This window comes from Rhineura floridana, chromosome 3 (genome assembly GCF_030035675.1).
Source record: "Rhineura floridana isolate rRhiFlo1 chromosome 3, rRhiFlo1.hap2, whole genome shotgun sequence".
Lineage (NCBI taxonomy): Eukaryota > Metazoa > Chordata > Lepidosauria > Squamata > Rhineuridae > Rhineura > Rhineura floridana.
In genome coordinates, this window is record NC_084482.1 from 115,090,178 (window position 1) to 115,116,492 (window position 26,315).

General features: G+C 39.9%; 1 protein-coding gene across 4 annotated transcripts in view; it reads left to right on the forward strand.

Annotated features, from left to right (window-relative positions):
- GRIA1 (glutamate ionotropic receptor AMPA type subunit 1) overlaps positions 1 to 26,315 on the forward strand; it is a 307,786-nt gene that overhangs the window by 175,722 nt on the left and 105,749 nt on the right. For 3 of the 4 annotated variants that reach the window (XM_061617437.1, XM_061617436.1, XM_061617438.1), the window contains exons 3-5: positions 2,886 to 3,125; positions 4,459 to 4,643; positions 16,754 to 16,807. In XM_061617437.1, coding sequence (XP_061473421.1) covers positions 2,886 to 3,125; positions 4,459 to 4,643; positions 16,754 to 16,807 — 479 coding nt within the window. The remainder of the gene's footprint in view (positions 1 to 2,885; positions 3,126 to 4,458; positions 4,644 to 16,753; positions 16,808 to 26,315) is intronic. The other variant, XM_061617439.1, reaches the window with a different exon arrangement.

Sequence of the window (26,315 nt, forward strand, 5' to 3'; positions counted from 1 at the left end):
TGTACAAGTCATGTATATTGGTGTGTGCACAATACACTTCGGTTTCCAGACTGAGAAGGGTGGGCTATTGGTGGAGCCAGACATGATATACACATTTTTTAAATTAATATACTGCTTTCTGCAAGTCTGGTATATTGGAAAGTTTGTGTCTCAGTTTTTTTAAAAAATGGCGGTGTGTGTTTTCTTCTATATGCGTATTCATGTAATGTGAGAAGCAGCACTCCCAATGTAATGCATCACATTTAAGAAAATTAATGTGATTATTTATTTTGAGACTCAACATTGAGCAGTATTGACCTACTTAACCATTCCTCAAGAGTGACATCTACTAATTAAAGATACTTCAGGAATTTATAATGCAGTTGAATATCTTAGCTAGTGGTCATAGCAGTCTAGAATCTTTAATGGAATACCTTAGCTAGCAACAGTTATTAGCTATGCATCTCAAAGAAGCAACAGCGCCATATTTTCTTCTAAGGTACTCAGTTAAATATATGCAACAGCCCCTTTTGCACACCACAGTGAGAAAACTGAGAATACTGCCTTAGAAAGTTTCATAGTGATGGCTCAGGAGTACAGTCTATTGAATTTTATACTGTATTATTATTTTATATTTGTCCCAGTAGCTTTTCTGAATTTGCTGTGATATGTAATTTGCGAATCAGAAGACATGGAGCCTGAATGGGCACAGAAAACTGAGGAGCTAGGCATAAAGAACATAGGAAGGTGCCTTATTCCAGGTCAGACTGACTGTTTACCTAGCTAAGCATTGTGTACTCTTCCCTGCGGGAGTGCTCCAGGGTCTTAGTCAGGGGAGGTCTTTTACCTGTCAGGGACTGAGCCTGTAGCATGCAAAATGTATGCTGTACTACTGACTATGCCTCCTCCCTTTTTAATTAAGTTCGTGTTTTGTGACTGGGGGTCTGTGAGTATATTTGCAACCAGAAGATATACTTGTAGAACATTCATCTGCATATGTTAGTTCTTAAAAAGATACAAGGTAGCTGCTTAAAGAGGCAGAAAATCGATCCCTAGCAATATAGTTTTGATGGGGGAGCAGACGTTGATTCATTCTGATCTGTGTAAAAGCTATGAGTTGCCTCTTCTCCATCTGCCTATAGGTCTCTTCTTTAGGTTTCCTCTGGAATGTCTACAATACACCGTATTTAATATGGCTTTGTTTCTTACCTTTTTTTCAATTGGAATGGAAGAATATGATTTGTTTTCGCAAAAAGGTGATCTATCAGGGATCAGTAGTCTTAATTACCCATCTAGATAATGGCAAAGACCCTAGCTTTGCTAGGGTCAGCAGGGTATCAAATAGGCTTTGTATACAGCCTCTTTTGAGTAAGAGATTGGATATTTGAAGTTTGGAGGTAGATCGAGGAAAACAAAAATAGTGAACAATTTTTCCCCACAGTTTCCCAGAGTATCCCACAATGAAGCAGTTGTGTCTGCCACTTCATGTTAAAGCCAAAGGCTTGGTCACAAGGAAAGAACCTAAGAATTTGCTTTATAATAATTGGAATGTACCAAAGACGGAGTGAAGTTAAATGAGATTGACAGTATATATGCCTGAGGTTTGCAATTCAAAATATACTGTTGTCCTTACCATACCCTCTCCCTGCAGAAAATGTAGATATTAACCTTAAAGCACTCCCATGGCCTCTTTTCAAGTTCTCTCCTGAGGAACTGGATGAAAAGAGATTAAGTCATTCTGCATAGCAGAAGCAGCAGGAACCACTGAAATTATATTCAAAGAAAGCTAGGTCTGACATTTTCAACTTTGGTTTTAATTATGTGACCAAATCACCACACTGCAACTAGCCACTTGCTCCCAAGGCTGGCTTGATCATCTGAATCACAAGTGATTTTTACCAGACACGTAGGGATGGCATGTCCTAATTACAGTTTGGACAAATAAAATCCTATGTGCATAGCCAAAATAATGCAATCAGAATGACCATGTTCACTGAGCTGTAAATTTCCATCACTTTTCAGAAGCATGTTGCTTTCATAAGTATTTATTACATTGAAAGACTTTTTAGTATGATTTTTACCCAGTCCCTCCATTGCATATGCCATGTGATGACAGAGTCAGGCAGATCTTACGTCACCCTTTCTCCCTTTGCTTGGGTGAATGCACTGGATGGAACTGCAACTGAATCCAACTGCTTTTTAAATCTAAATTCCTCTAGTAGGTATTTGAGAAGTCATCACTCCAAGTCTTCTAATCTTATTGGAGAGCTTGGTCTGGTGTTTACAAAATAAATAAATACAACACTATATACAGTGGGATGTGTGTGATGGACCTCACTGGTACAGAGTAGACACTTTTTTCTTTTCTTTTTGGTGACCATGGCAACCATTTTGTGCTGGCACTCACAGCACTTTTACCAAAGTATGAGTACCGGCACCTCATTTTTTTACCCCCAAAAAAGCATCAACTATAAATGGGTGTATTGTATTTGTGCATGGTCCAGCAAGATATCAACAAATTCACACTCATCATCCCTGATAAGTTCAGATCCAGACTAGGTTTCTGATGGCAGAGTTCTTTGTTCCTCCATGCAATGTTAATCACATGGAGGAGGAATCGGAGACAAGTGCACTCCCACCTCCAGCTCCATTGCATTGCCGGTTGTCCTCCACAAGATAAAGGACAACTATATCTATTGGGAAGCCTACTCTTCTCCAAAATAATGTCTGAATAAGGCTAAACTTTCTTACTCAGTCCTGGAGGCTTTCATTCAATGAGATGTGAAATAGCTTTGAATGATACTTATACTTGCAAAGGAGTAAAGCCAAAACAAAATGGAAACATGTCCATTTTTTTTTCAGTTTCTCTGACTTATTTCTCTCCCCCTCTCCCTTTTCCTTCTCAGTCTGTTCACAGTTTTCCAAGGGTGTCTATGCTATCTTTGGCTTTTATGAGAGGAGGACTGTCAACATGCTCACATCCTTCTGTGGGGCACTCCATGTCTGCTTTGTAACACCCAGCTTCCCTGTTGACACATCCAATCAATTTGTTCTCCAGCTGCGCCCAGAACTACAGGATGCCCTCATCAATGTTATAGAATATTACAAGTGCCAGAAATTTATGTACATTTATGACGCTGACCGGGGTGAGTCTGAATGAAAAGTGCCACAAGGCAGGATTGGTTGTGGACAAGGGAGGATGAGTCCTTATTGTCATATGATGTACCAAGGCCACTGGTTCAAATCTCATTTCTTCCACAATTGTACTTATTTGTTTAATTATTTTAGCCATTTTCCCCACCACCTTTCAGGTGGACTTCATAAAGCAGTTTACATTAAATTATTAAAATGATGAGCATTGATAAAAATTATACAATCAAAAAAAGACAAGCAGGGCAAAAAGAAAAAGCTTCTCTGAAAGCCTGTTTCAGCTTCTTGTCCCTCTGGTGACAGTTGGGTGGAGAGCTGGATAGTGGCAACTCATCAAACACTTTTACTAGGTTGCATTAGGCAAGCCACCATGTCACAGCTTCAGCGTTAGTCCTCTCCAATCCTGCAGTATGGGAATAACAATACTACGTTATATGGTTGCTGAAAAGTATGCGAGATTAGTAATTGCTTTCTCTTCAGTATAAGGTTTTGGCTTTTTTTAGGCTGAAGATGCCCTCAGAGCCCCCAAACCCTCTATCATTCAGTGAGGAGTTCTAGTGAGTCCTTCATTTCTCCAGGAGAAAGTCCAGGACTCTTCTCATCATAGGACAACCCCTTTTTAGATACAGAACGCCTCATAATTCTGTTCCTCTATTAATGGAGTAAACGTGACTCCTCTTGTCAGTTAAGTAAATTTCCCACTTCCTTTGTAACCAGTTCCCCTTCACTCTTGGTTCATCAGTCTCGTATGCTACAGTGTCCAGCTGTCTTTAGCTTTTAAAGACAGTTGTTCTCAGTTGTGCATTGAGCCTTGCTCTGTCTCCCCTGGCCATAATCACCCACTATACACTGCCAGGAGATGAGAGAGCAGGCACACACCTCAGCTGGCACCTCCTCACAGAAGCGTTTGAAACCTCAATCACACTATATAAATATTTCCTATTAAAATAATGTTTCTTACCCCTGAAGCTTACAGATAATATGGTGGGCTACACAAACGAATCATTTACAATAGTCAGGATATCTCTGATTGTTGTACACACACAAGCACACAGCCATTTAGAAGAACTAATCCTGCGATTCAGGGTTGAGGTCAGCTAAGTCCTAGTCAGAGTAGACCCACTGAAATTATTGAACCTAAGTTAGTCATGTCTATTTACTTCAATGGGTCTACTCTGAGTAGGACTAGTATTAAATACCACCCTATGATTCTTGTGGTTTAATTGATATATTGTATATGATGGTTTTGATGTAAGCCACCTTGGGAAGATTCTGCCCTGAAAGGTAGCACACAATTTTTTCTTTTATTCTAATCTCATCCCATCTCAGGTTTGTCAGTACTTCAGAAAGTGTTGGATACAGCTGCAGAAAAAAACTGGCAGGTGACAGCTGTCAATATCATGACAACAACAGAAGAGGACTACAAGTCACTTTTCCAGAATCTGGAGAAAAAGAAGGAACGGGTCGTGGTGGTGGACTGTGAATCAGAGCGGCTCAATGCTATTTTGGGCAAGGTTAGTTCTAGTATCAAGCCACTCCTTGTGGCACTCTACAAACTAACAGATTTATTATGGATTACGTTTCATGGAAGTGGACTCTAATCCACACAAAAATTATGCCAGAATAAACTTGCTAGCCTTTTAAGACCTGGTTTTGCTACTAACAGGGCTACCTCTCTCGGGCTCCATCTTCATTATACATTTAAAGCAGGATCATACTACTTTAAACAGTCATGGCTTCCTCCCAAAGAATCCTGGGCACTGTAGTTTGTTAAGGGTGCTAAGTTGTTATGAGACCTCTATGCATCCAACAGAGCTACAGTTCGCAGAGTGGTTTAACATGGGAACACTAGGAATTGTAGCTAACAATTCTCAGCACCCTTAACAAACTAAAGTTTCCAGGATTCCTTGGAGGAAGCCATGACTTGTTAAAGTGGCATAATACTGCTTTAAATGTATAGTGCAGATGAGGCCTGAATGTTGAGTCAGGTAAAGAATTTGAAGGAATATAAGTCGACATTTGTATGGGATTTTGGGGTTGATTTATTGATGTTTTAATTGTTGTTATTACTTTTATTCTAAATCACTTTGAGGGCCTACTTAGGGCAGAAACATGACATGATATAGCCTCCCCCTAAGATGGCTTTTTAAAATGACACACATTTAATAATTGAGCTGAATTCACTCCAATAAATGTTACAATTCAACCTTTGAAGGTTTTGCTTCCACTCCACTCCCCAAACTTTAAGTTCTGGAAATATTTGTTATTTGAAGAACATTCTACATTCTTACATTTTGGATCTGATCTAAAAATTCCTTCAATAAATAATTTCAGAAGCAATTGGAGACATATCCCAGCTCTTCCTGCTTTCTGTTTTAGTTACCAATCATACCATAATGTCATTCTAGAGATGTCTTAGTGGACCCCTCAAGCCATCACATTATTTCTTCTAAATTTCCCCCCTTGCTCCCAGAATTAGGGATGCCATGAACATGATTTTTCACTCATGATGTGAAAACCCATAATCCCTGTTGCAGCTAAATGTTCTGAATAGACAACAGGTTTGAGAATATTATCCTCAGTTCTATATAAGAAAGAAATAATCAACTAAATGTGTGCAAATGATGCAGAATTAAGTCAGTTTTGCATGTGACACAACAGATATGTATTGGAAGAACACAGTAACTGCATTTGCAGAAATGTGGTCCAGGTAGGTTACACCAAGATGCAGGAAGGCAGAAATATCTGCAGAAATAAATGGATGCTTTTTGCAAACCACATATACAGATAGTATGCTTGCTTTGATGTATTAAAAATTGCTCATGACAAAACAGCTGCTGTACTGTATCTCTGGGATTAGAGTGTTTATCAGATTAATCTCACTGTTCCCCTGGGTTCCTCCCATCTGTTTATTTGTATTTACCTGTTGCCTTGTATCTAAAACCAGAACTGTGATTTATATTGCTGAGGAGCTGTTCTTTCATTCCAGAGGTATTCAGCACTACTGTCAAAAAGCATTGGCAATTCTTCAATATAGACAATTTTAATGTAATAATAAAAGGGAATGCAGCAGAATTTGACTCTCAATGCCCTAATGAAGGTGCCAAGTTTTCTTCTCTGGGGAACAAACTTTTATCCTTTGACTTCAAAGTGGGCATAGAATGGACAACTTCCTCATGTGATCCAGTCTTGTAGAGTTGACAAGCCTGCATCTGGTTCTGGTTCTTGCATTTCAACACATAGCAGGATATTTAAGTCCTTTCATCCAGTCTTGTAGGACAAAACCATATCCTCAGTGCACTTATCATTGTGCAATTTACACATAAATAGGTCTACAGGGTAGTCTTTCCGGATGTCACAAATTGCAACCTGTACAAAGTCCCCAAAGTTCAGCCAGCTACCACTTACTGTTTTCTTTCTGGAAACAAAAATACCACCTGGGGCATAAAATGTCCCAGAAATTCAGTGGGGTGTATTTCCTACCTCAGCCAATGTTTGCAGATTGGGCTAGTAAAAACACCCCATCATTTTTTATATATATAAAAATGGTCAGGGATGGGGCAACAAAGAGTAGTGAAGTCAAATGCACAGAAACATTCTATCTCCTCTGAATAAGTATTTTTTGGCTCTGGGTATTCGGGTATTATTAGGCACGTTTCTTCTGACACCACAGACTCAAATATTATCTGCAGTTAAAATATCACCTCAAGGGACACTCGAAATCTCACTGGGTAGAAAATACACCCTAAAAACATTACTGTGATTTTTTCCCCAAGTCTGGATGAAGGAAATTCATTTTCATCTCCTTTCATTTGATTTTCATTTGATTGATTGCTTAGTAAGGATAGGTGAGAAATTCAGTTCAGTTTGCATTTAAACCAATATGACAACTGTAACACAGCCATCCTTTGAAATTCGCACATCTGAAATTTGCAATGCAGTTCTCCAACCGAGCAATGTTTACAAAAATGCATATATTAGGGGAAAGTGTACACAAAATGAATATATTGGTGAAAGTAATATACAGAAATTCATTATATTTGGATAAATTGTTTACACGAAATGTGTTTGTTGTTGTTATGTGCCTTCAACTCGCCTACGACTTATGGCGACCCTATGAATTAGCGACCTCCAATAGCATCTGTTATAAATCACCTTGTTCAGATCTTGTAAGTTCAGGTTTGTGGCTTCCTTTATGGAATCAATCCATCTCTTGTTTGGCCTTCCTCTTTTTCTACTCCCTTCTGTTTTTCCCAGCATTATTGTCTTTTCTAGTGAATCAGGTCTTCTCATTATGTGTCCAAAGTATGATAACCTGTTTCATCATTGAGCTTCTAATGATAGTTCTGGTTCAATTTGTTCTAACACCCAACTATTCGTCTTTTTCACAGTCTGTGGTAGCTGCAAAGCTCTCCTCCAACACCACATTTCAAACGAGTTGATTTTTCTCTTATCCGCTTTTTTCGCTGTCCAACTTTCACATCCATACATAGAGATTGGAAATACCATGGTCTGAATGATTCTGATTTTAGTGTTCAGTGATTCATCTTTGCATTTAAGGATCTTTTCTAGTTCTCTCATAGCTGCTCTCCCCAGTCCTAGCCTTCTTCTAATTTCTTGACTACTGTCTCCATTTTGGTTAATGACTGTGCCAAAGTGTTGATAATCCTTGACAAGTTCAATGCCCTCATTGTCAACCTTTGCTGTTGTTATGTGCCTTCAAGTTGACTACAACTTATGGCAACCCTATGAATCAGCGACCTCCAAGAGCATCTGTCATGAACCACCCTGTTCAGATCGTGTAAGTTCAGGTCTATGGCTTCTTTTATGGAATCAATCCATGTCTTGTTTGGCCTTCCTCTTTTTCTACTCCCTTCTGTTTTTCCCAGCATTATTGTCTTTTCTAGTGAATCATATCTTCTCATGATGTGTCCAAAGTATGATAACCTCAATTTCATCATATTAGCTTCTAGTGATAGTTCTGGTTTAATTTGTTCTAACACCCAATTATTTGTCTTTTTCGCAGTCCATGGTATGTGCAAAGCTCTTCTCCAACACCACATTTCAGATGCATTGATTTTTCTCTTATCCGCTTTTTTCACTGTCCAACTTTCACATCCATACATAGAGATTGGAAATACCATGGTCTGAATGATCCTGACTTTAGTGTTCAGTGATACATCTTTACATTTGAGGACCTTTTCTAGTTCTTTCACAGCTGCCCTCCCCAGTCCTAGCCTTCTTCTGATTTCTTGACTATTGTCTCCATTTTAGTTAAGGACTGTGCCAAGGTATTGATAATCCTTGACATGTTCAATGTCCTCATTGTAAAGTTACATAAATCTTCTGTTGTCATAACTTTAGTCTTTTTGACGTTCAGCTGTAGTCCTGCTTTTGTGCTTTCCTCTTTATCTTTCATCAGCATTCATTTTAAATCATTACTGGTTTCTGCTATTAGTATGTTATCGTCTGCATATCTTAAATTATTGATATTTCTCCCTCCAAATTTCACACCTCCTTCATCTTGGTCCAACCCCACTTTCCGTATGGTATGTTCTGCATATAGATTAAATAAATAGGGTGATAAAATACACCCCTGCCTCATACCCTTTCTGATGGGGAAGCAATCGGTTTCTCCATATCCTGTCCTTACAGTAGCCTCTTGTCCAGAGTATAGGTTGCACATCATGACAATCAGATGCTGTGGCACCCCTATTTCTTTTAAAGCATTCCATAATTTTTCATGATCTACACAGTCAAAGGCTTTGCTGTAATCTATAAAGCACAGGGTGATTTCCTTCTGAAATTCCTTGGTCCATTCCATTATCCAAATGTATGTTTGCGATATGATCTCTGGTGCCTTTTCTCTTTCTAAATCCAGCTTGGACATCTGGCATTTCTTGCTCAATATATGGTAAGAGCCTTTGTTGTAGAATCTTGAACATTGCTTTACTTGCATGGGATAGAAAGGCAATAGTTCGATAATTACTGCATTCCCTAGGATTCCCTTTCTTTGGAATTGAGGTATATATTGAATGCTTCCAGTCTGTGGGCCATTGTTTAGTTTTCCATATTTGTTGTCAAATTCTTTGTTAAAATTTGGACAGATTCAGTCTCAGTAACTTGTAGCAACTCTATTGGTATTCCATCTGTTCCTCGTGATTTGTTTCTTCCAATTATTTTAAGAGCAGCTTTCACCTCACATTCTAAAATTTCTAAAATCTCTTATATAATTCTTCAGTGTATTGCTTCCATCTTCCTTTTATTTCATCTCAATCAGTCAGTGTGTTCCCCTGTTGATTATTCAACATACCCACTCTTGGTTTAAATTTCCCTTTAATTTCTCTAATCTTCTGGAACAGGGCTCTTGTTCTACCTTTTTGTTGTCCTCTTCTGTTTCTATACAATAACTACTGTAATAGTTCTCTTTGTCCCTACGTACTAGTCGCTGTATTATTGCATTTAGGGTTCTAACCATGTCTCTATCTCCTTTTGCTTTCCTTCTTTATTTAACCATTTTAAGAGTTTTATCAGCCATCCATTGAGGTCTTTTTTCTTTTTAACTAGAGGTATTGTCTTTTTGCATTCTTCCCTGATAATGTCTCTGACTTCAATCCATAGTTCTTCTGGTTCTCTGTCAACTAAGTTTAAAGCCTCAAATCTGTTCCTTATTTGATCTTTATATTCTTCTGGGCTGTTATTTAAATTGTATTTTGGCATTATGATTACTTTGTTGTTGTTCTTTAGCTTTACTCTGTTTTTCGCTTTTACCAGTTCATGATCTGTACCACAGTCTGCTCCTAGTCTTGTTTTTGCAGAAAGTATGGGACTTCTCCATCTTCTGCTACCAGTTATAATCAATTTGATTCCTATATTGACCGTTTGGTGATGTCCTCATGTACAGTTCTTTTCGGTTGCTCAAAAAATGTGTTTGCAGGAAACAAATTATTGGCTTCACAGAATTCAATAAGTCTTTCTCCTGCTTCATTTCTATCTCCTAAGCCCCATTTTCCCCACAATTCCTAGTTCTTTTCTGTTCCCTGCTTTTGCATTCCGGTCCCCCATGATTATCAGCACATCTTGTTTTGGTGTGTGGTCACTTTCTTCCTGTACTTCTGCATAAAATCTCTCCAATTCCTCTTCTCTGTTTACAGTTGGAGCATAGACTTGGATGATGGTTATGTTATAGGTTTCCCATTTAATCTCATTGATATCACTGGCTCAGACCTTGCGTTATAGCTCCTCATTGCTTTCGCTACATCACTTCTCACTATTAAGCATTTCTTCTTAATTTCTCATTTCCTGCATAAAATATTTTGTAGTTGCCTGATTGAAAATGTCCCATTCTCGTCCATTTTAATTCAATCACGCCAAGTATTGTAATGTTGATGTGTTCCATTTCTTGCTTAACAATTTCTAACTTTTCCTCGTTCATGCTTCTCACATTCCATGTTCCTATTTATTCATTTATTTATTCATTTATTTATTTATATCCCGCCCTTCCTCCCAGCAGTTCTATTGTGTATGTTGTACAACTCCAGACTCTCCTTTCACATCTTTGCTCATCAGCCTCTGGTCTTCCTTTCACCTTTGGCTTGGTTGTGTCCTTAGTCAAAGCGCTACTTGTGCTTGTCCATTGTTCTTCTCCAGTAGCTCAATGAGTGCCATCTGACCTGGGGGTCTCATCTTCCAGCATTTTGGATACTCTGTTCATAGGGATTTTGTGGTAAGAGGTATTCAGAGGTGGTTTACCATTGTCTTCTTCCCTTTGGATGCATCTTGGATGTAATGTGTACATTAGTCAAAACTGCATACAAAAATGTATTTATTAGGAGAAATTTGCACTAAAATGCAGAAGAAGTTTCTTGAGGACTTTTTTTAAAAAATTGCAAATTGCTTCAGAAATGTGGAGAACCAAATTTAAGATTAGAAAAATGAGAACCCAAATTGACAAATCTTTCCATCCCTATAGCCCAGATAACATTGGCAGCTTATGTCTCAAACTGCTCTGCTTCCTCTGTAAAATCATACACTTGCTTCCATCAACAAATGGATATGTTTGGTGGTATATATTTTAAAGTGGGTGTAGATGTTTCTTCCCCCAAAAACAGGATTCAAAGTTCTTGTGAAGCTCTGGCACAATAGTGCTAACCAGGATGAGCACAGAGAAAAGAATGTTCGCTGAGCCTGGAGATCTTCGTGGGAGAAGTAGTTTCTTAGGTAGACATAGATCACACTATTTAATGCTTCGTTGTCTAGAAGGTTACAGGTGGCCAGTGAAGCTGCTAAACCTCAATAGTCATACTGTGATCCAAACAACTCTTCAGGGGGTGGACCACATTCTACACCATCTAGGGACATTGAGATATTAAGAGCTATCTCTGAAATTATTATTACTAACTGCCATGAAAATGGAAATGGACTGCCTTCAAGTCAATTCCAACTTATGGCGACCCTATGAATAGGGTTTTCATGGTAAGTGGCATTCAGAGGTGGTTTACCATTGCCTCCCTCTGAGGCTGAGAGGCAGTGACTGGCCCAAAGTCACCCATTGAGCTTCATGGCTGTGTGGGGATTCGAATCCTGGTCTCCCAGGTCATAGTTCAACACTCTAACCACTACGCCACACTGGCTCTCTACTAACTGCCATAACAACTGCCAACTAACATAGCCTTGGTGAAAAGTGCCATATAAACCTCCTCTATCCTCCTAATGGACTTCACTCCACCAACCCACACCTATGCCTACTACTTGGCCTGCAAATAGCCACTGAGTTGCATTCATCTTTCTCCTGTATTGGAACAAGGAAAGATTAGTGTATCTAATCAGGCCCTGATAGCTTTGTTTTGGGAATACATTTAAAATTTCTGAGCAGCATGTGTATCCACAATCAAATAGAATTTGGTAACAGGCTATTCTGCTTTCTAATTGATCTAAAAAAAACCAGGCTTTCAGAGCTTTGTAGTTTTAATTTTTGACCTATAGTAAACCAATAAACCATGATCATTAGGGGTCTTTTTGCTCTTTAATTCTTGTTAAGTTCTTGTCTCTGTGCCTGGAATGAATCATAAATAAACCTTTGGATCCCTTCAAAAATCAAAATGTCCTATTGGTTCTCCCCGCCCCCCAGTCTATCTTCAGCTCCCAGTTTTCTCTCCCTCCAGTAGATAGAGCTTCTGCCCATTGCCAAGTCAGTAATGAAACTTGGTACAAAAAAACCTGTCAAGAGGTAGTTCTCCTCTGTCACTTCTCCCATTAAAAGGCAAATGACCATTTGCAGCATGCCACATGGACCAGGAACACTAGATTTAAAAGTCATTATCATCATCTTCTTCTTTTCTTCAAATCAGAGCTAGGTGCGTAAAGCACAGGACACAATTTTCATAATTCATCTATCTGGTCTGGTGGATTAACACTTCATTTGAGGTGTTTTTGGACTATTTTACTGATATTAGCATGTATGTTTTTCCCTCTGCACCTAATAGCAGCTCTGGAACAGGGGGTGATTTACATTTAAGAATCAGCATACAAGGGATGGATTACCTCCCCTCCCACTGCTGTGATCCTGTAGCCAATGGTCTGGTGAGCAAGACCACAGGAAGAAAGCAAACTTAGAGAAAGGGCCTAAAGAGGGTCAGTTAGCAATCTTGAGGGAGAGGAAACCAGTAACCAAAGGGTTAAGGAGCCAGGTGGGTGAGTGGAGCTTAAATTCCAAGATATAAGCCAGTGGGACACACCCAAAGGGAGAAAGTTTGAATGGAAGAAGAGAGATTGCAGAAGGCTATTGGACAGTGAGTGGCACTAGAAGCAGAGGAACACCTAGGGATAGGCCAGCCTGATGAGCCTTCACAATTGGATGTGGCACAGACCTTGCAATGTCTAGCAGACTACCAGAAGAGGAAGGAGTTGGAGGCACAGGAGGAGACTGCCCCTTGATCCATTGGGCCAGGATTGCCCATCACTTATGAGGCCAGTGATGGTCCCAACCATGAGTTGAAGATAGGAGGAGTAGCAGGATGAAGTAACCAGTGCCTGCATCTGTATAATTGTGAATAATAAAGCATCGCTCATTAAATTTGAGTTTTGGAGTCAAAGCAGGCCCCTATGAACACTCTCTCTCTCTCTCTCTCTCTCTCACACACACACACACACACACACAGAGAGAGAGAGAGAGAGAGAGAGAGAGAGAGAGAGAGAGAGAGAGAGAGAGGCCAGACCCTCTTAGTGACAGGCTGCAGTCTACATTCCCTTCCCCAAAAGCTATTTTTAGGGAAAGGAAATGATATCAAGACACACAACATGTGTGATCTTAAATGCTTAAACATGTATAAATTGCTAGCATATATGCTTTAAGAGCTTGATGGCATATAAAGTTTTTTCAAGGTTTTGCCGTCATAATGCCACAATAATGAGAGATGTCTCACCAGATTAATTCATCCCCAGCATAGAGGCATTAAGAGGCAGGTGGGCATTCAGTGACTATATTGGCATCTACTGCATGCACACACTGAAGAAAGTGTCCCTGTGTACAGGAGCCATATTGACATTTTTTCTATGTAAACTGCTATTATAGTTATTTCTGGTAACTAGTCTTCATGGTTTATTTTTGTAAAAATAAGTAAATAAATATCCACAACTATTCCACAAATATTGAGAAACAGATGAAATATAATTTGAAAATGACCACTGCACTTTCCATATTTGTTTTGTTCTGCTTATCTTCAACCTCTCTAATCTGCATGGATAGCTCATAAGGCAGTCCTGTTTTCTCCAACCCAGTATTTATCCCCTAAAATATCATAAAGCTGAAGTTGCTTTCTAAGTTCAGGAGAAATCCATGCAATGAGCTTTTCGGGAGCAATCATGCTGATCTGCAGCAGTTCCAGACTCATTTGCTTCAGTCATTATTTAATTATCCCACCCAGGAGATCTGCATGGTATGAAAGGTGGTGGAGCCTTACTTATTTGTATCCAGAAGCGCTAACAAATGTCTGCTCTGATAACGCTAATTGAGGTGCTGGGATATTAGCACAGGAGTCAGACAGCTTTTAATGTATACTCAAGAGCATTTCTGCACAAGGCTAAGGCAGGTGAGCCAGTTAACATATGAACAAGTGTCCAAGAGCTACTAATCCATTTGGTGATAATTGTAATGCCAGGGATCTTTATGACACTGTTTAGTATTCCTACAGATCCCACCTGGCCATGGATGTTTAATTGAAAACCCATTCACACATCTCCATTCTGTAGTCATGTGCTCTATAAAATAAAATAAAATAAAAATTTCAAAGATCCTTGAATTTAATTTGTATTGTATTTATTCTTGTTTGTAGCTGGAAACCTAATAAAGGTACAGAAGTGGGAGAGAAGAGACAGACAGAAATAGCTCAGGGTTGCTGTCCTGCAGCTCTCCTTTCTGCTTCCAAATAAGTATTATTGCAAGTGTTTTGGTTCATATACTGTATATTAGATAAGATCATGGCCCAAATGTATATTTTGCTGATGGAAACAAGAATTTGGAAAAGCAAAGTCAATAGAAACGGATAAGGAACGTCGCAGCTACCTTTGTCCTTTAGGAAGAGTCTCTTCAGTTCCACAAAGGCAATGGAAAGATATCTATTACTGACAAAGAAACATGACCGCATTATAAGCCATTCAATATTTATATTGACAAAGAGCAGTAAAACTGTCTGCATTCTGCCCTGCAAAGGTCATGGTGGTAGGGAGAGAAATTCACAAACACTTAACGTTCTTTATCCTGGAAGACCATATATATAAACTTGTAGTTCTGTAATATTGTACAGGCTAGATTTGAGTCCTCTGGGGCAACCTCTGCTCTCAGGACGTGGTGCAGTGTCCACAGTTTAATTCTGCCATGCCGCTGCACCATTACCTTTACTCAATTTGATTCAAGCAGGAATCTGAAAATGTTTATTTGATATAATCTTGAGAATTTTCATCACATTGACCGAATTGTGCTGCGCTTCTTGTGGATTGTCACTGGAGTATCCCAGAAAGGAAATGCCTTGAGCATTAATTAACGCTCACAGGGTTGCTAAAATCAGTACCTTTCTGCCTTGTAATGTCTATAGTTGAAGACCTCTGCCCTCAGGCCATTCAGCCAGGTCTTAAGTTCTGCCAAGGAAGTCATTAATGGAAATTCCAGAAATAAAATACCAACCCAGAAATATCACAACTGCCCCCTCCCCTGAAAGTTTTCAAAGTGTAGATCAAGGGGGTGGTGATTCAGGGCTGTGCTCCCTCATGCTTACAGTAGATGGGCAAAAGCCAGTGGTGGGTGGGGCCAGACCCAAAAGTGGGTAGGACCACCCCTTTTATCTCTTTCTGCCACTCCCTTTCCCTTTGCCACCCTGTTTCCCCATTTCCTCTTGCCACAAGCTGTAAGTTTATTTTATTTTTTACTTTTATTATTTTATTATATATCTATCCTGCCTTTCTTTCATCAAGGAACTCAAGGCAGCATGCATGTGGCTCCCAGGCAGTCTCCCACCCAGGCACTGACCAGACCCAGACCTGCTTAGCTTCAGCAACATGGTGGCCTCATGTGCCTTCAGACCATACCCTGGGACCACCCCTTATATAAATAATGGTAAAAACTTCACTATTCAGTTCAAACTATGACACATCTGACATGTGCCCACATAAAACACATCAAGGGGTTGGGGTAGTAGAGCAAATATTTAAACAATCTCTTTTAAAAGAATTATACAAATTTGTAATGAATGGTTCTATCAAAGCTTGTTAACTATAACAGCACAATGAAACTTCCATGAGCAGAGGCATCATACCCCTGAATTTCTGATACATAGCCCAGGATGCCCATGCCCTATTTGTGAGGTCGCAGACACATTTAGCTGGCTCCTGTTAAAAAAAAAAAGCTTAATATGAGCCCACAATGCTCACATTGTCATTCTACTCTTAAGTAGACGTGACTCATGCGTCTCCTTTCATCTGCTTCTGTTGTAATAGAAGGACTCATATCTTTCACCTTCTGAGAGATGATCTATGGGCCCCAAATAACTCCACTTCACAGAAGCCAGTCCAGGTGAAGACTCCAAGTCCCATTTTGGACATTGCAGGAAAAGCTGAGAAACCAAAAGAAAAACTCGCTCAGCCTTCTGTTTTCTCTACCTTTGTCTAATGTACAAACCAGCTCTGGAAGATGTGACAGCAAACGTTTCCTGTCAGTAGTGGTGATCATCATCTCCCTTTGTTTGTGAGATATAGAACAGCATAATTTTATAAACTTTTGATGCATGACTATAATGCATCATGTGTTTGCATCCTACGTTGGGAATATAGTAACTGTATTTGTTTTGCCTCTGCACATGGAAGTTTCATTTTGCTATCATGGCTAACAAGCTTTGCTTATGATGATCACGGAGCAACTCTAACCCCATGTGTCATGATAGACAGCTTCTTCTAATTTGAATATGGGAATGGTATCTTTAAGTAGCTTCTCAGTAGTCTGATGCAAATATTCTCATTTATACTACGACTGAGCTAAAATACTTGCAGAAGCAGGAGATACATTGTGAAACTCTCCTCACTTTACTAGTAAATTATGCTGTTAAATAAAATGTTTTGCATTTCACCATTGCAGATCATCAAGCTTGGAAAAAATGGGATAGGATACCACTATATTCTTGCAACTCTGGTAAGCTGGATCTTGTTTGCTTTCTGTTGTCTACGTGGTGTATTTCCTGATCAACCTTTTTCATTTATTGGCTTTAAATTTAGTATTTACGGAAAGTGTAAGCAGGGCCGGTCCCAAAAGGCAGCCAGGTCAGGCCCTAGCCGACGCCTCCTGGAGCCACAGAGGCCCCTGAGGGGCTTCTCAATAGGATGGGGGAGGAGTAGCACTCCTTTTCCGTGATCTGCAGCAGAGTAGCTGCTCCGGATCGCAGAGAGAGAACTTCTTCCACCTGCCCGTCTCTCCTATTTTTTGAGGCTGTGCAGGCTGTGCAAGCAGGACTGCCATTAACCAAGATGGCAGCTGAGGTTTCCCTACGGGGCTGAAGCTTCTGGTGCCACCTTGATTGATGACAGCAATGCACACATGTAGCAGCCTGTGCAGCCGCAAAGGACAGGAGAGACGGAGCCAGCGAACAGGCAGGTGGAAGAAGCTCCCTCCCTGCAAGAGACAGGTAGGCATGTGTGTGTGTGTGCAAGCATGTGAGTGTGTGCGTGTGTGAGCGCATGCCGGGGCCTGGGGCAAGCTGGTGCCCAAGGGCCCGGCATATCTGGAGCTGGCCCTGAGTGTAAGGGTGGCTTTAAACACAACAGTGCAATATAGTGGGTTGATATTCTTCAGCAAAGTGTACACAATGGTACATATAGATGTTCTCAATATGACTCTTGAAAATAAGTGGTTTTGTTGTGATGTGTTGGCCCAGGCTGTAGCATGCATCGCAAGAGGCAGGGGAGGTGAGCCAACCAAGTAGCCCAGTCCCTCCTCCCTTGGTCTTCATCAAATGGATATCTTCATTCTCCAGCTGCCTCCAGTCATCTGTCCTCTAGCCTCTCAAATTTACCTGCCGACCACCCAGTCAGCTCTCTGTACAGGGCAGTGTGGTAATTCAGGAAGGGTGACTAACGAGCCCCTGGACAAACTTAAACCAAAACAACTTTAGCTTATACTAAAAGTAGCAATTTAAACAGTTACTGTGAAGTTGTTATTGGCGGTGGGGGATTAATTTTAAATCGGTTTGATCAGTTAACCATACATTTGTTTTATTTATTATTTGTTTAAAATATTTCTATCCCGCCCTTCTACCCTACAGTAGGGCACTCAGGACAGCTCACAATAAAATCATATACAATGAAATCATACACAATAAAAACACAAAAGCCAATGGAAATGCACAGAGATACATATCCATCCAAATCTAGGCTCTTTACTCTAGACTCCTTCCCTGCCTAAGCCAATTCATAGCACTCAAGCCATTTCCAGACCTCTCTGTTCTCCTTCTGGAGCCTGGAACCACTTCACCCCTCTCTGTCCTGGTTTTATTTCTGATTTCAGCTCTTTCTTATTTCTCCTATGACGTTTTCACTCTGTTTGCAAACTTTCCTTATATACTTTATTTCCACAACTGTTCCCAACCTCTTGATCAATGAGAGGGGCAGGAAAATTCTGTTTAAGTTTCTGTTTCTCATAATCAGTTAGAATTCTCTTCCCTCTCCCCCTTAAGTTTCAGACTGTACAACAGAAAGCAACCATTTTGCAACCCAGGCACAAAGCACAAAATGGCTAGAACATTGTCATGACTTTACAAGTATAAACTAGCTCAAACAATACAATTAGGCTGCAGTCCTACCCCACTTACATAGAGTAAGCACAATCAAATTCAGTAGGACTTCTGAATAGACATGGTTAGGATTATGCTGTTGGAAAGGAAATGGAATGGAAATGGAGGCTCGGCCTCACACCCTTAAGAACATAAGAAGGGCCTATTGAATCAGACCAGTGGCCCATCTTGTCTAGCATCCTGTTCTCACAGTGGCCAACCAGATGCCTATGGGAAGCCCTTCCCTGCCTTCTAAATACACTTCTGAGGGCTGGTACCAGTGAATCTGCATGGAACCTCTTTAAATCTCCTCATGTGCTAGCTCTGAATTCATGGTGAACCATTTATGTAAAGTTGCTGTGGGTCTGCTCCCAGGCATTTCGGTTAGTGACACCTCATACTCAGACCCTAAGTCAGAATCATATGCTTTCCATGTAAGCTTCCCCAAATCCTGCAGAGATTGAGTTTTCTGTTAAGCAGAACCTATACTGTGGACCTGTTAGCTGAACCCTGATACTTGCTCCTGAGCAACCTTGTTATAGATCAGTACCTGGCAAGGTTGGCTTAGTGCTCCATAGTCTCATAGCCTTTCCAGAACAGGAGAAGAAAGGACACTAATCCTGACTGTGTTGCCCACTTTTGCAAATATGCATTTAGATTAATTTATGGTTATTCTGTTTTCAGGTCCTGAAATATATGAGGCATTGATTCTTTCCAAAGGTCTTTTTAACATTCTAACGGAACTAATATTCAGAGGCAAATTCAAAATTGTGTGTGTGTGTGTGTGTGTGTGTGTGTGTGTGTGTGTGTGAGAGAGAGAGAGAGAGAGAGAGAGAGAGAGAGAGAGAGAGAGAGAACTTGGACAAAATGCATTTGACAGGTCCCTGTGAGAAGACTGTTTGTTCTCTAGACTCTGTTCAGTCTTTTACTTCTCTGGTGAGACTGCCAATAATTGTTTAACGGTTTGTTATTGTGTGTGTCATGGCCACATGGCTTCAATATGTCCGTACTTTCAAACTCATTTAATCTAGGCCACCACACAGCTATAAGCTGGCAGTAATGAAATTCACTCTCTACTAAACTGCACTGCATTTCAGTCAGCGTACCAACAGTGAAGTGTTCCATGTCCCATTAGCAATCCCAGGAGCCCTCTCAGCAAAGGAACAGATTGGGACTTCAGTCAACTACAAAATTCTAGTCACCATCTGAGTCAGTGGTAAACATTTTATTTAAGTACTACTAGAGTGTTCAAGAAAAGGAGGCTGGACTCCCCCCCCCCATTTATGCCAAACAAAATTAGGGCAGCATATAAGCAACGTGTTAAATCCAGGGATGGAACCTCAAGCTCAGGGACTAAATGCAGCCTGTCCAAGTCTCTATATCTGGCCCTTGAAACTCTCCCAAGACCACTCGTCCCTCACCAGGCACTCCCCCTCTCCCTAGGCCACAGCTTGACTGGCCCTGGATTGCACTTTCTTTGAGTTCATTTGCTTGGCTGGAACGTGCCCTTAAGCTGGAATGTAACCAACTGTATAAAGATGAGTCGCATCCTTTTCTCCACTCACTTTTGCGTCTGGCCCCACCCACCAGTGGCATGTGACCCCTGGAAGATTACTCCTGAGGGAATGTGGCCCACATACCTAAAAAGGTTCCCCATCCCCATGTTAAATACACAGCCAACCAGACTTAATAGCAGAGCTTGGAAAAGTTACTTTTTTGAACTACAACTCCCATCAGCCCCAGCCAGCATGGTCACTGGATTGGGCTGATGAGAGCTGTAGTTCAAAAAAGTAACTTTTCCAAGCTCTGCTTAATGGTATTAGGAGAGGGGCGGAGGTGCAAAGGAGGAAGGTGTTGATATGCCCTTTCCACCTTTCCTCAGTCTCTCATTTCGTCTCTGAGTCACTTGATAAGTAGAGATGAACTAGGAGGAGGTGCACTGCTGGGTGCTTTATATTTACTTGCGCAGGTCCTCAGAACCCAAAGTATTGGCAAGAGCTACTTATGAGAACAACGTGAAGTAAGCTAATCAAAACACCTTTGCGTGTGACCTGAGAAATTCCAACAGAATCCTTTGCATGTTCTCCTTGACTAGAAACAACTAAAGGCAGAGTTGCCACCAAAGTGAAACATGGAATGAATTGCAAAGCATTTGCAAGATTCTGAAGAAAGCTAAAAGAGTTCCAGTGCCTCTAGCAAAATATCTCACATACAGGCAGTGAGTACTGATGTCTTCAGTGTCATCAACATATCCCTAGGAGAGGACAGTCTGTGAGGGACTGTCCAGCCCAAGTCTGGTTTAAGTATAAAAAGAAGGGAGGGTAAGGGCCTTGAAGTTGCCCATCAACAGCACCTGGACCACTGACTGAGCAGGTATGCAAGTCACCTGGTCACAGCCTTCCCACTATAGTGAGATGTACTGTATTTCTGTTTCAATTTTAGTACTTATTTATATATTTGCATCTATACATAAAAATATCCCTGTGCAAAGATTATGCAAATTCGTGCTCTCCTTTGTTCTGATTTCCCCCCTTTGGTGATACATATCTTCTTTTTGGTGATTTGTACATGTTTATTGTACTCCTAAATAAGAATTTTGAAATTAATTTGTAAGTTCGACCTTGTACAAAAATATGATGAATTTCAGAGGAAGGTAAAATAATTTCACTAATAAAAATTTTCATGGGAGTTTTTTGCATGCATAAATAAAAGATAGCAATTCATATCTTCTTGTCAGAAATGCTTGGTGGATTTTTTTTTCCTGGTTTGAAAGGATTGTCTGGAACCCTCTTTGGGCATTCTGCTCAGATGTAAAACCTACACACAAACAGGGTGCATGGAAGTGAAGGTGATAAGCTCTGCTCCACACACACACACACACACACACACACACACACACCAGTCACTATCACCCCCCATCACCCTCATACTCATGGAGGGCAAAGTTCTACTCATTGACACTCTCTGCCCGATTTAGAACCCTGCATACATCCCTAGTCTCTCTGCTCACATATGGGTATTACACCTGAGCAGAATATCTGACTAGGGCTTGGGATTACGGCTTTTTCCCCCTACCCTTTGCATGCGCTCCTTTTGAATACATAACATTCCTAACATTCAAACCTGCCACAATTTGCCATCCCTACAGTTCTTTGCAGAGAGCAATTGTGAAAGAGGAAACTGAAAACCTACCCAGGCTACTGAGATACACTGTATTTTTCTCCATAGGCTTTTTGACATACTCATGATTCAAGCCATGCTTAGAGATGTGAAGACCTTGGGGGGAAATGGAAAAATGGGGCGGAAAGCAATTTTCCCTAAATTTTCTCTCTATTTTTCCAGGGAAAACAAAAAAAAGTGGATCCCCCCCCCCATTTTTCTGGGTTTTTTCCCAGGCCTTCACATCTCTAGCCACACTCCATCTTGTTTAAGAAGTCTATACATTTATGGCTTTGGAGGGCAATCCTAACATAATTGTTTGGTATACTATATCTTTTCCTGGAGCTTTGCACCAAAATCCAAGCATATGGGCATCAGTAATTAAATGTTAAGCTACCAATTAATCAAACCATAATCACCATTTTCTCCCAACTAATCCTGAGATCATGCTATAATTTAAAAGAAAAAAGAAAACGCACAATTACATTGTTATTAAATACTATGGGCTGTGTCCGAAGGCGAAAAATGGCATATGCTTTAGAAAGTAGTTGCCATTGTTTTCAAATCTGTGCTGGATCATTCAGTTGCTTTTTGTTAGGAAAGCTTCTCGTGATACAACTGCCAATTCCACATGTAGTGGTGAGCTCTTTGAGTGAACTGGCTCTCTCTTATGGATTGGCTCATACAGCCTATTTTGTCTCCATACCACTGCAAAAAGCCACCCTGTAGAGGTACTCAGATCATCAGATGTGGTCTTCCTGGTCAGATCAAAACTACAGCATTTCCAGCTGCAGCTGTTAAGCACATAAATTAAGTGCTTAAAATGATCTTGAATTTATCTCAGAAGTACACTTCTTCCTTCAAGACCAGAAGCACAGTTTGCTTTGATTTTCGGCAACATGTTTTCATGTTAAAATAAAATAAAATGTACAGCTCCTCAACACGGGAGAATCAAGTGTTTTTGGCCTCCTCCAAGTTGGTCTCCCGATGCTGCATCCCCGACAAAAATATCCTTATATGTTTAAGAAAATTCACTGTTTTGTGATTCTTTTATAGCCTGAGTGTGTGCACTGAGCTAAAGGAAGTAAAAAAAATAATAATCCAGGTTAAATTATCTCAAGCGAGGGCCTTAAGAAGTCTATGGTAAAGTAGGTTAAAAGTAGGTTGAAGATGAGCAGAGATATTTCAAAGAAGAAGCACATGCTTTTCCTGTCCTAGCCATCATTGGAAAAAGAAATTATGGGCACAGTGAAAAAAGGAGTGACCATTGGGTTGGAAGAAGCAGAGGGGGAAGTGCCATCCGCTCCTTGCTCTAATGTACTACCTGCACCTAATTTGTCAGCAGCGAAAATGGCTCATTTTGATCAGCAAACAGTGATTTCCACAACTCTGCTTGTAACATTGTACAAAACAAGTGTTTTATTTTTGCAGCCAACGGCATGCAGAAACCAATGTATTCCTGGCAAGAACATCTTTTCTAACAAAATGTCTGTTTTCTACATGAAACTGCAAATAACTTTTTCATGTTCATGAACAGGGGGGAAAAAATCAGTTCTATGTTTCAGTAGAACATTGTGCGAAACACACGAAGTGCAAAAATAATCTTAAGAGCCTCTTTGGCTGTTCAGCTGAGTGAAGCACAAGGGGATGCTCATCCCATTTTTACTCTGTTTTTGTGCTTCTTGCATAACATAGGAAGCAGGGGCTGTATATCTCCACTGTAAAAAAAAATTGTGTAGTTCTTCCCAAGGTACCCATTATTTTGCATGTTAGACAAGAAGTGCAAAATAAAATCACACTTTCTTTTCACTGTGAAGTGGCTTTCAGCACCACTCGTAAATTATGAGAGACAACTTGTGTTGCCACTGCATGTACATCAGGCTTTCTACAGTTTTCTGAAATGTAGAACAGAATTTCTGCACCTAAATGCTGTACCCCATTTCCAGCACATTATCATGTCCAGAAATTACATTTTTTTACATGTACAGACAATAAATATAATATGAGAAACTGCCTTCAGTAGTTGAATAGATACTAGCGTAAGTCTCTAAGGGAGCTATCATAAAAGCCAGCTGACACTTATTTATGTTGGGATAGCCAAACAAAATTATTTAGGGTATCCTTTCTGTCTTTTTTTTTAAAGAGCTCATTCAAGAAGTCTTCATAAGAAATCAAGAGGTGAACTTTGGTGAATCTTTTAAATTGTTCAGTTGTGTGTTTTTAAAGTCAAGGAAGAAAAGAAGGATCACAGTGAGCTTTGTCAGAATATGAAGCTTAGAAACCTTTGCGACCCATCTCTTTTGCCATTTCCCATAACCTCAGCATCACCTTTCCCTACTTTTGATGCAGGTGATTTAGCTGGGGGTACCATATTTTATGGGAGGAACACCAGTTTTCTACTGAGAAGGAGAAAATGTGAGGCTATAAATAAGACTTTAAAATTGCTTGCACAGGGGAAGTGTCAGAAATGCCTCATACCTTAAATATTCTCCCTTTTGCCCGACCCAAAATCTCTATCTGGAAATGGTCTCATTTGTTATCCTTTGATATTTTCTATGTAAACTGCTTAGAGGTTATGGATGATCAAGTGGTATATAAGTCCTGTTAAATAAAATATAGTAAATGGCTAGGACAAGTATCATATTTATTGATTTTTTTTATTTAAGGATTTATAAACTGCTTCCTGCCACATGTTTCCAAAGTGGTCCTCAACAGAAATATCAAAAATATACATAGTAAAATAAAGTATAGATAGCAATCTAAAAAATAGATCTTAAAATCATTAAATTACAAAATTCCTTATAGCGTACAATATGAAATGATTGAGTCACTCTTCAGAGGAAGCCCTCTTTAAAAGATAATTTTTCAATAACTGTCTAAAAGCAAAAATGCTGTTCAGAGAAAACCCTCTTAAAGACAAATTTTCTAAGTTCTAAGGCAAATATGTACTAAATGGGACATGCTACACTGAGCTCCTGTGGGAAGAAGGGCACAATATAAATTGCAGTAATGATGATAATGCAGGATTGAACATGTTTCATTAGCACTTGAAAATATTCACTAGCTCCCAGATTGTTTCTGGGCACAATTCAAAATGCTATTATAATTATGTATTAATAATACACAGCCCTACATGACCTGAGAGCAGGGTGTCTGAAAGATCACCTTTCCATATGAATGTGTCCATCCACCGAGATCATCAGTGCTTTCGCCTTCAGAGGTGGGGTGGGTAGGCTGGAACCCTGATTAAAGACATTCACTTGGGCTTCACTTTATTCCGTTACTCTGATAGTTTCTTACCTGGTAATTTGTTCATTATATTTGACCTTTCACATGACATAAAAACTAGTTCCAGAAATCTAGTGGAAATTTAGCGCTAGTTTTTGTGATAAATAATGCCAGAAATAATCCGTTTGCAATCCTGGGAACCTGGAAGATCATGGGAGCTTTGTGCTAGCTGCAGCCACTCACTTGACAGGCATCCTGGCATGCAATGCTTTTCCATCCTTTAGGTGCGCACCAATATTTTTTGCCTGACTAAAATTGTACCAGTATTCCAGCGCAGGTGCAGGTAACAGCATTCCCTTCCTCCTTTTCCCACACACACCCCAGTCTCCAGACACTAAGTTGCATAGTGAAGTATGGGGGAGCTACAGTATACATGTGTATAATGGGTGAGGGAGGAAAACAAGGCACTGTTTGTTGCAGCAGTGTGAAAGACAGTTGAGGGAAATGCTGGTATATTCGCCAAAAAGCCACAGTTCCTTAACACAACAGATACTGCAGTGTGAAAGGAATTTTAGAAATCGGCACAGAAGTGTTATTATTTTAATTTGTTAAACTAACAAATTAAACTATTAATTAACAGGAACAGTTTCTCTTCTTGGTCTTTTCATTGTGGTTTACTCTGCACCTGCTAGACCTGTACTAAATCTGCTATGCGTTGGTTGTTTAAATCTGTTGTGATAAAATTATCTTGAAGTTTTTAGAATTTTTGGCTTGGATCCCAACTTTCCTTCCCTGAAAGAAAGAAAGTTCACATTCACTATACATGCCTTTCCCTTCTCTGCCTTCCCTCTGTAGCTCCCAACACCACAAAAAAAACCTGCTTGTGGGTGTTGGGAGACCTTTGAATATAGGGGGGCTGTGGATAGATAGAATTTAATGGAAGTGCTCCTCTTGCATCATTGGAAGAGCAACTTAGGCTCCAAATCAGTCTGTAAGCTGCCGTGAAGACCTTATGGGAAAGTATTGTACGAATATTTTAAATAAAATAAATATATACAACTTTGGCATCCTAGGCAAAATATCGAATGGTGAGATACCCACATGCCTACATAATTTCCTAGAACAGGCAACTGAAATTGGCAGATGTTAACAATTTAAAAGTAAACAATATTCAGAAAGCCTGTCCTGTGTCACAGGCTGATGACCTCAATGAACCACTCTGTTAAAGAAAGTGCATAATTCATCAAGGAGCATCTAAAGCTCTACACATGAATACCCTTTGTGTCATTACTTGGTGTATGTTCAATAAAAATCTATGAAGTATTACATAAAGATTTATTGACACTCTGTTGGAAACGTTCTACTTAAATAAATTATAGCCCCATCATTTGTAAGTACAGGCATGTACCAATAAAACCTTTATGGCACAGCTAAACACGATGTACTGTTTGAAAAGACTTTATTAAGCTGGTGCCATATTAAGCTGGC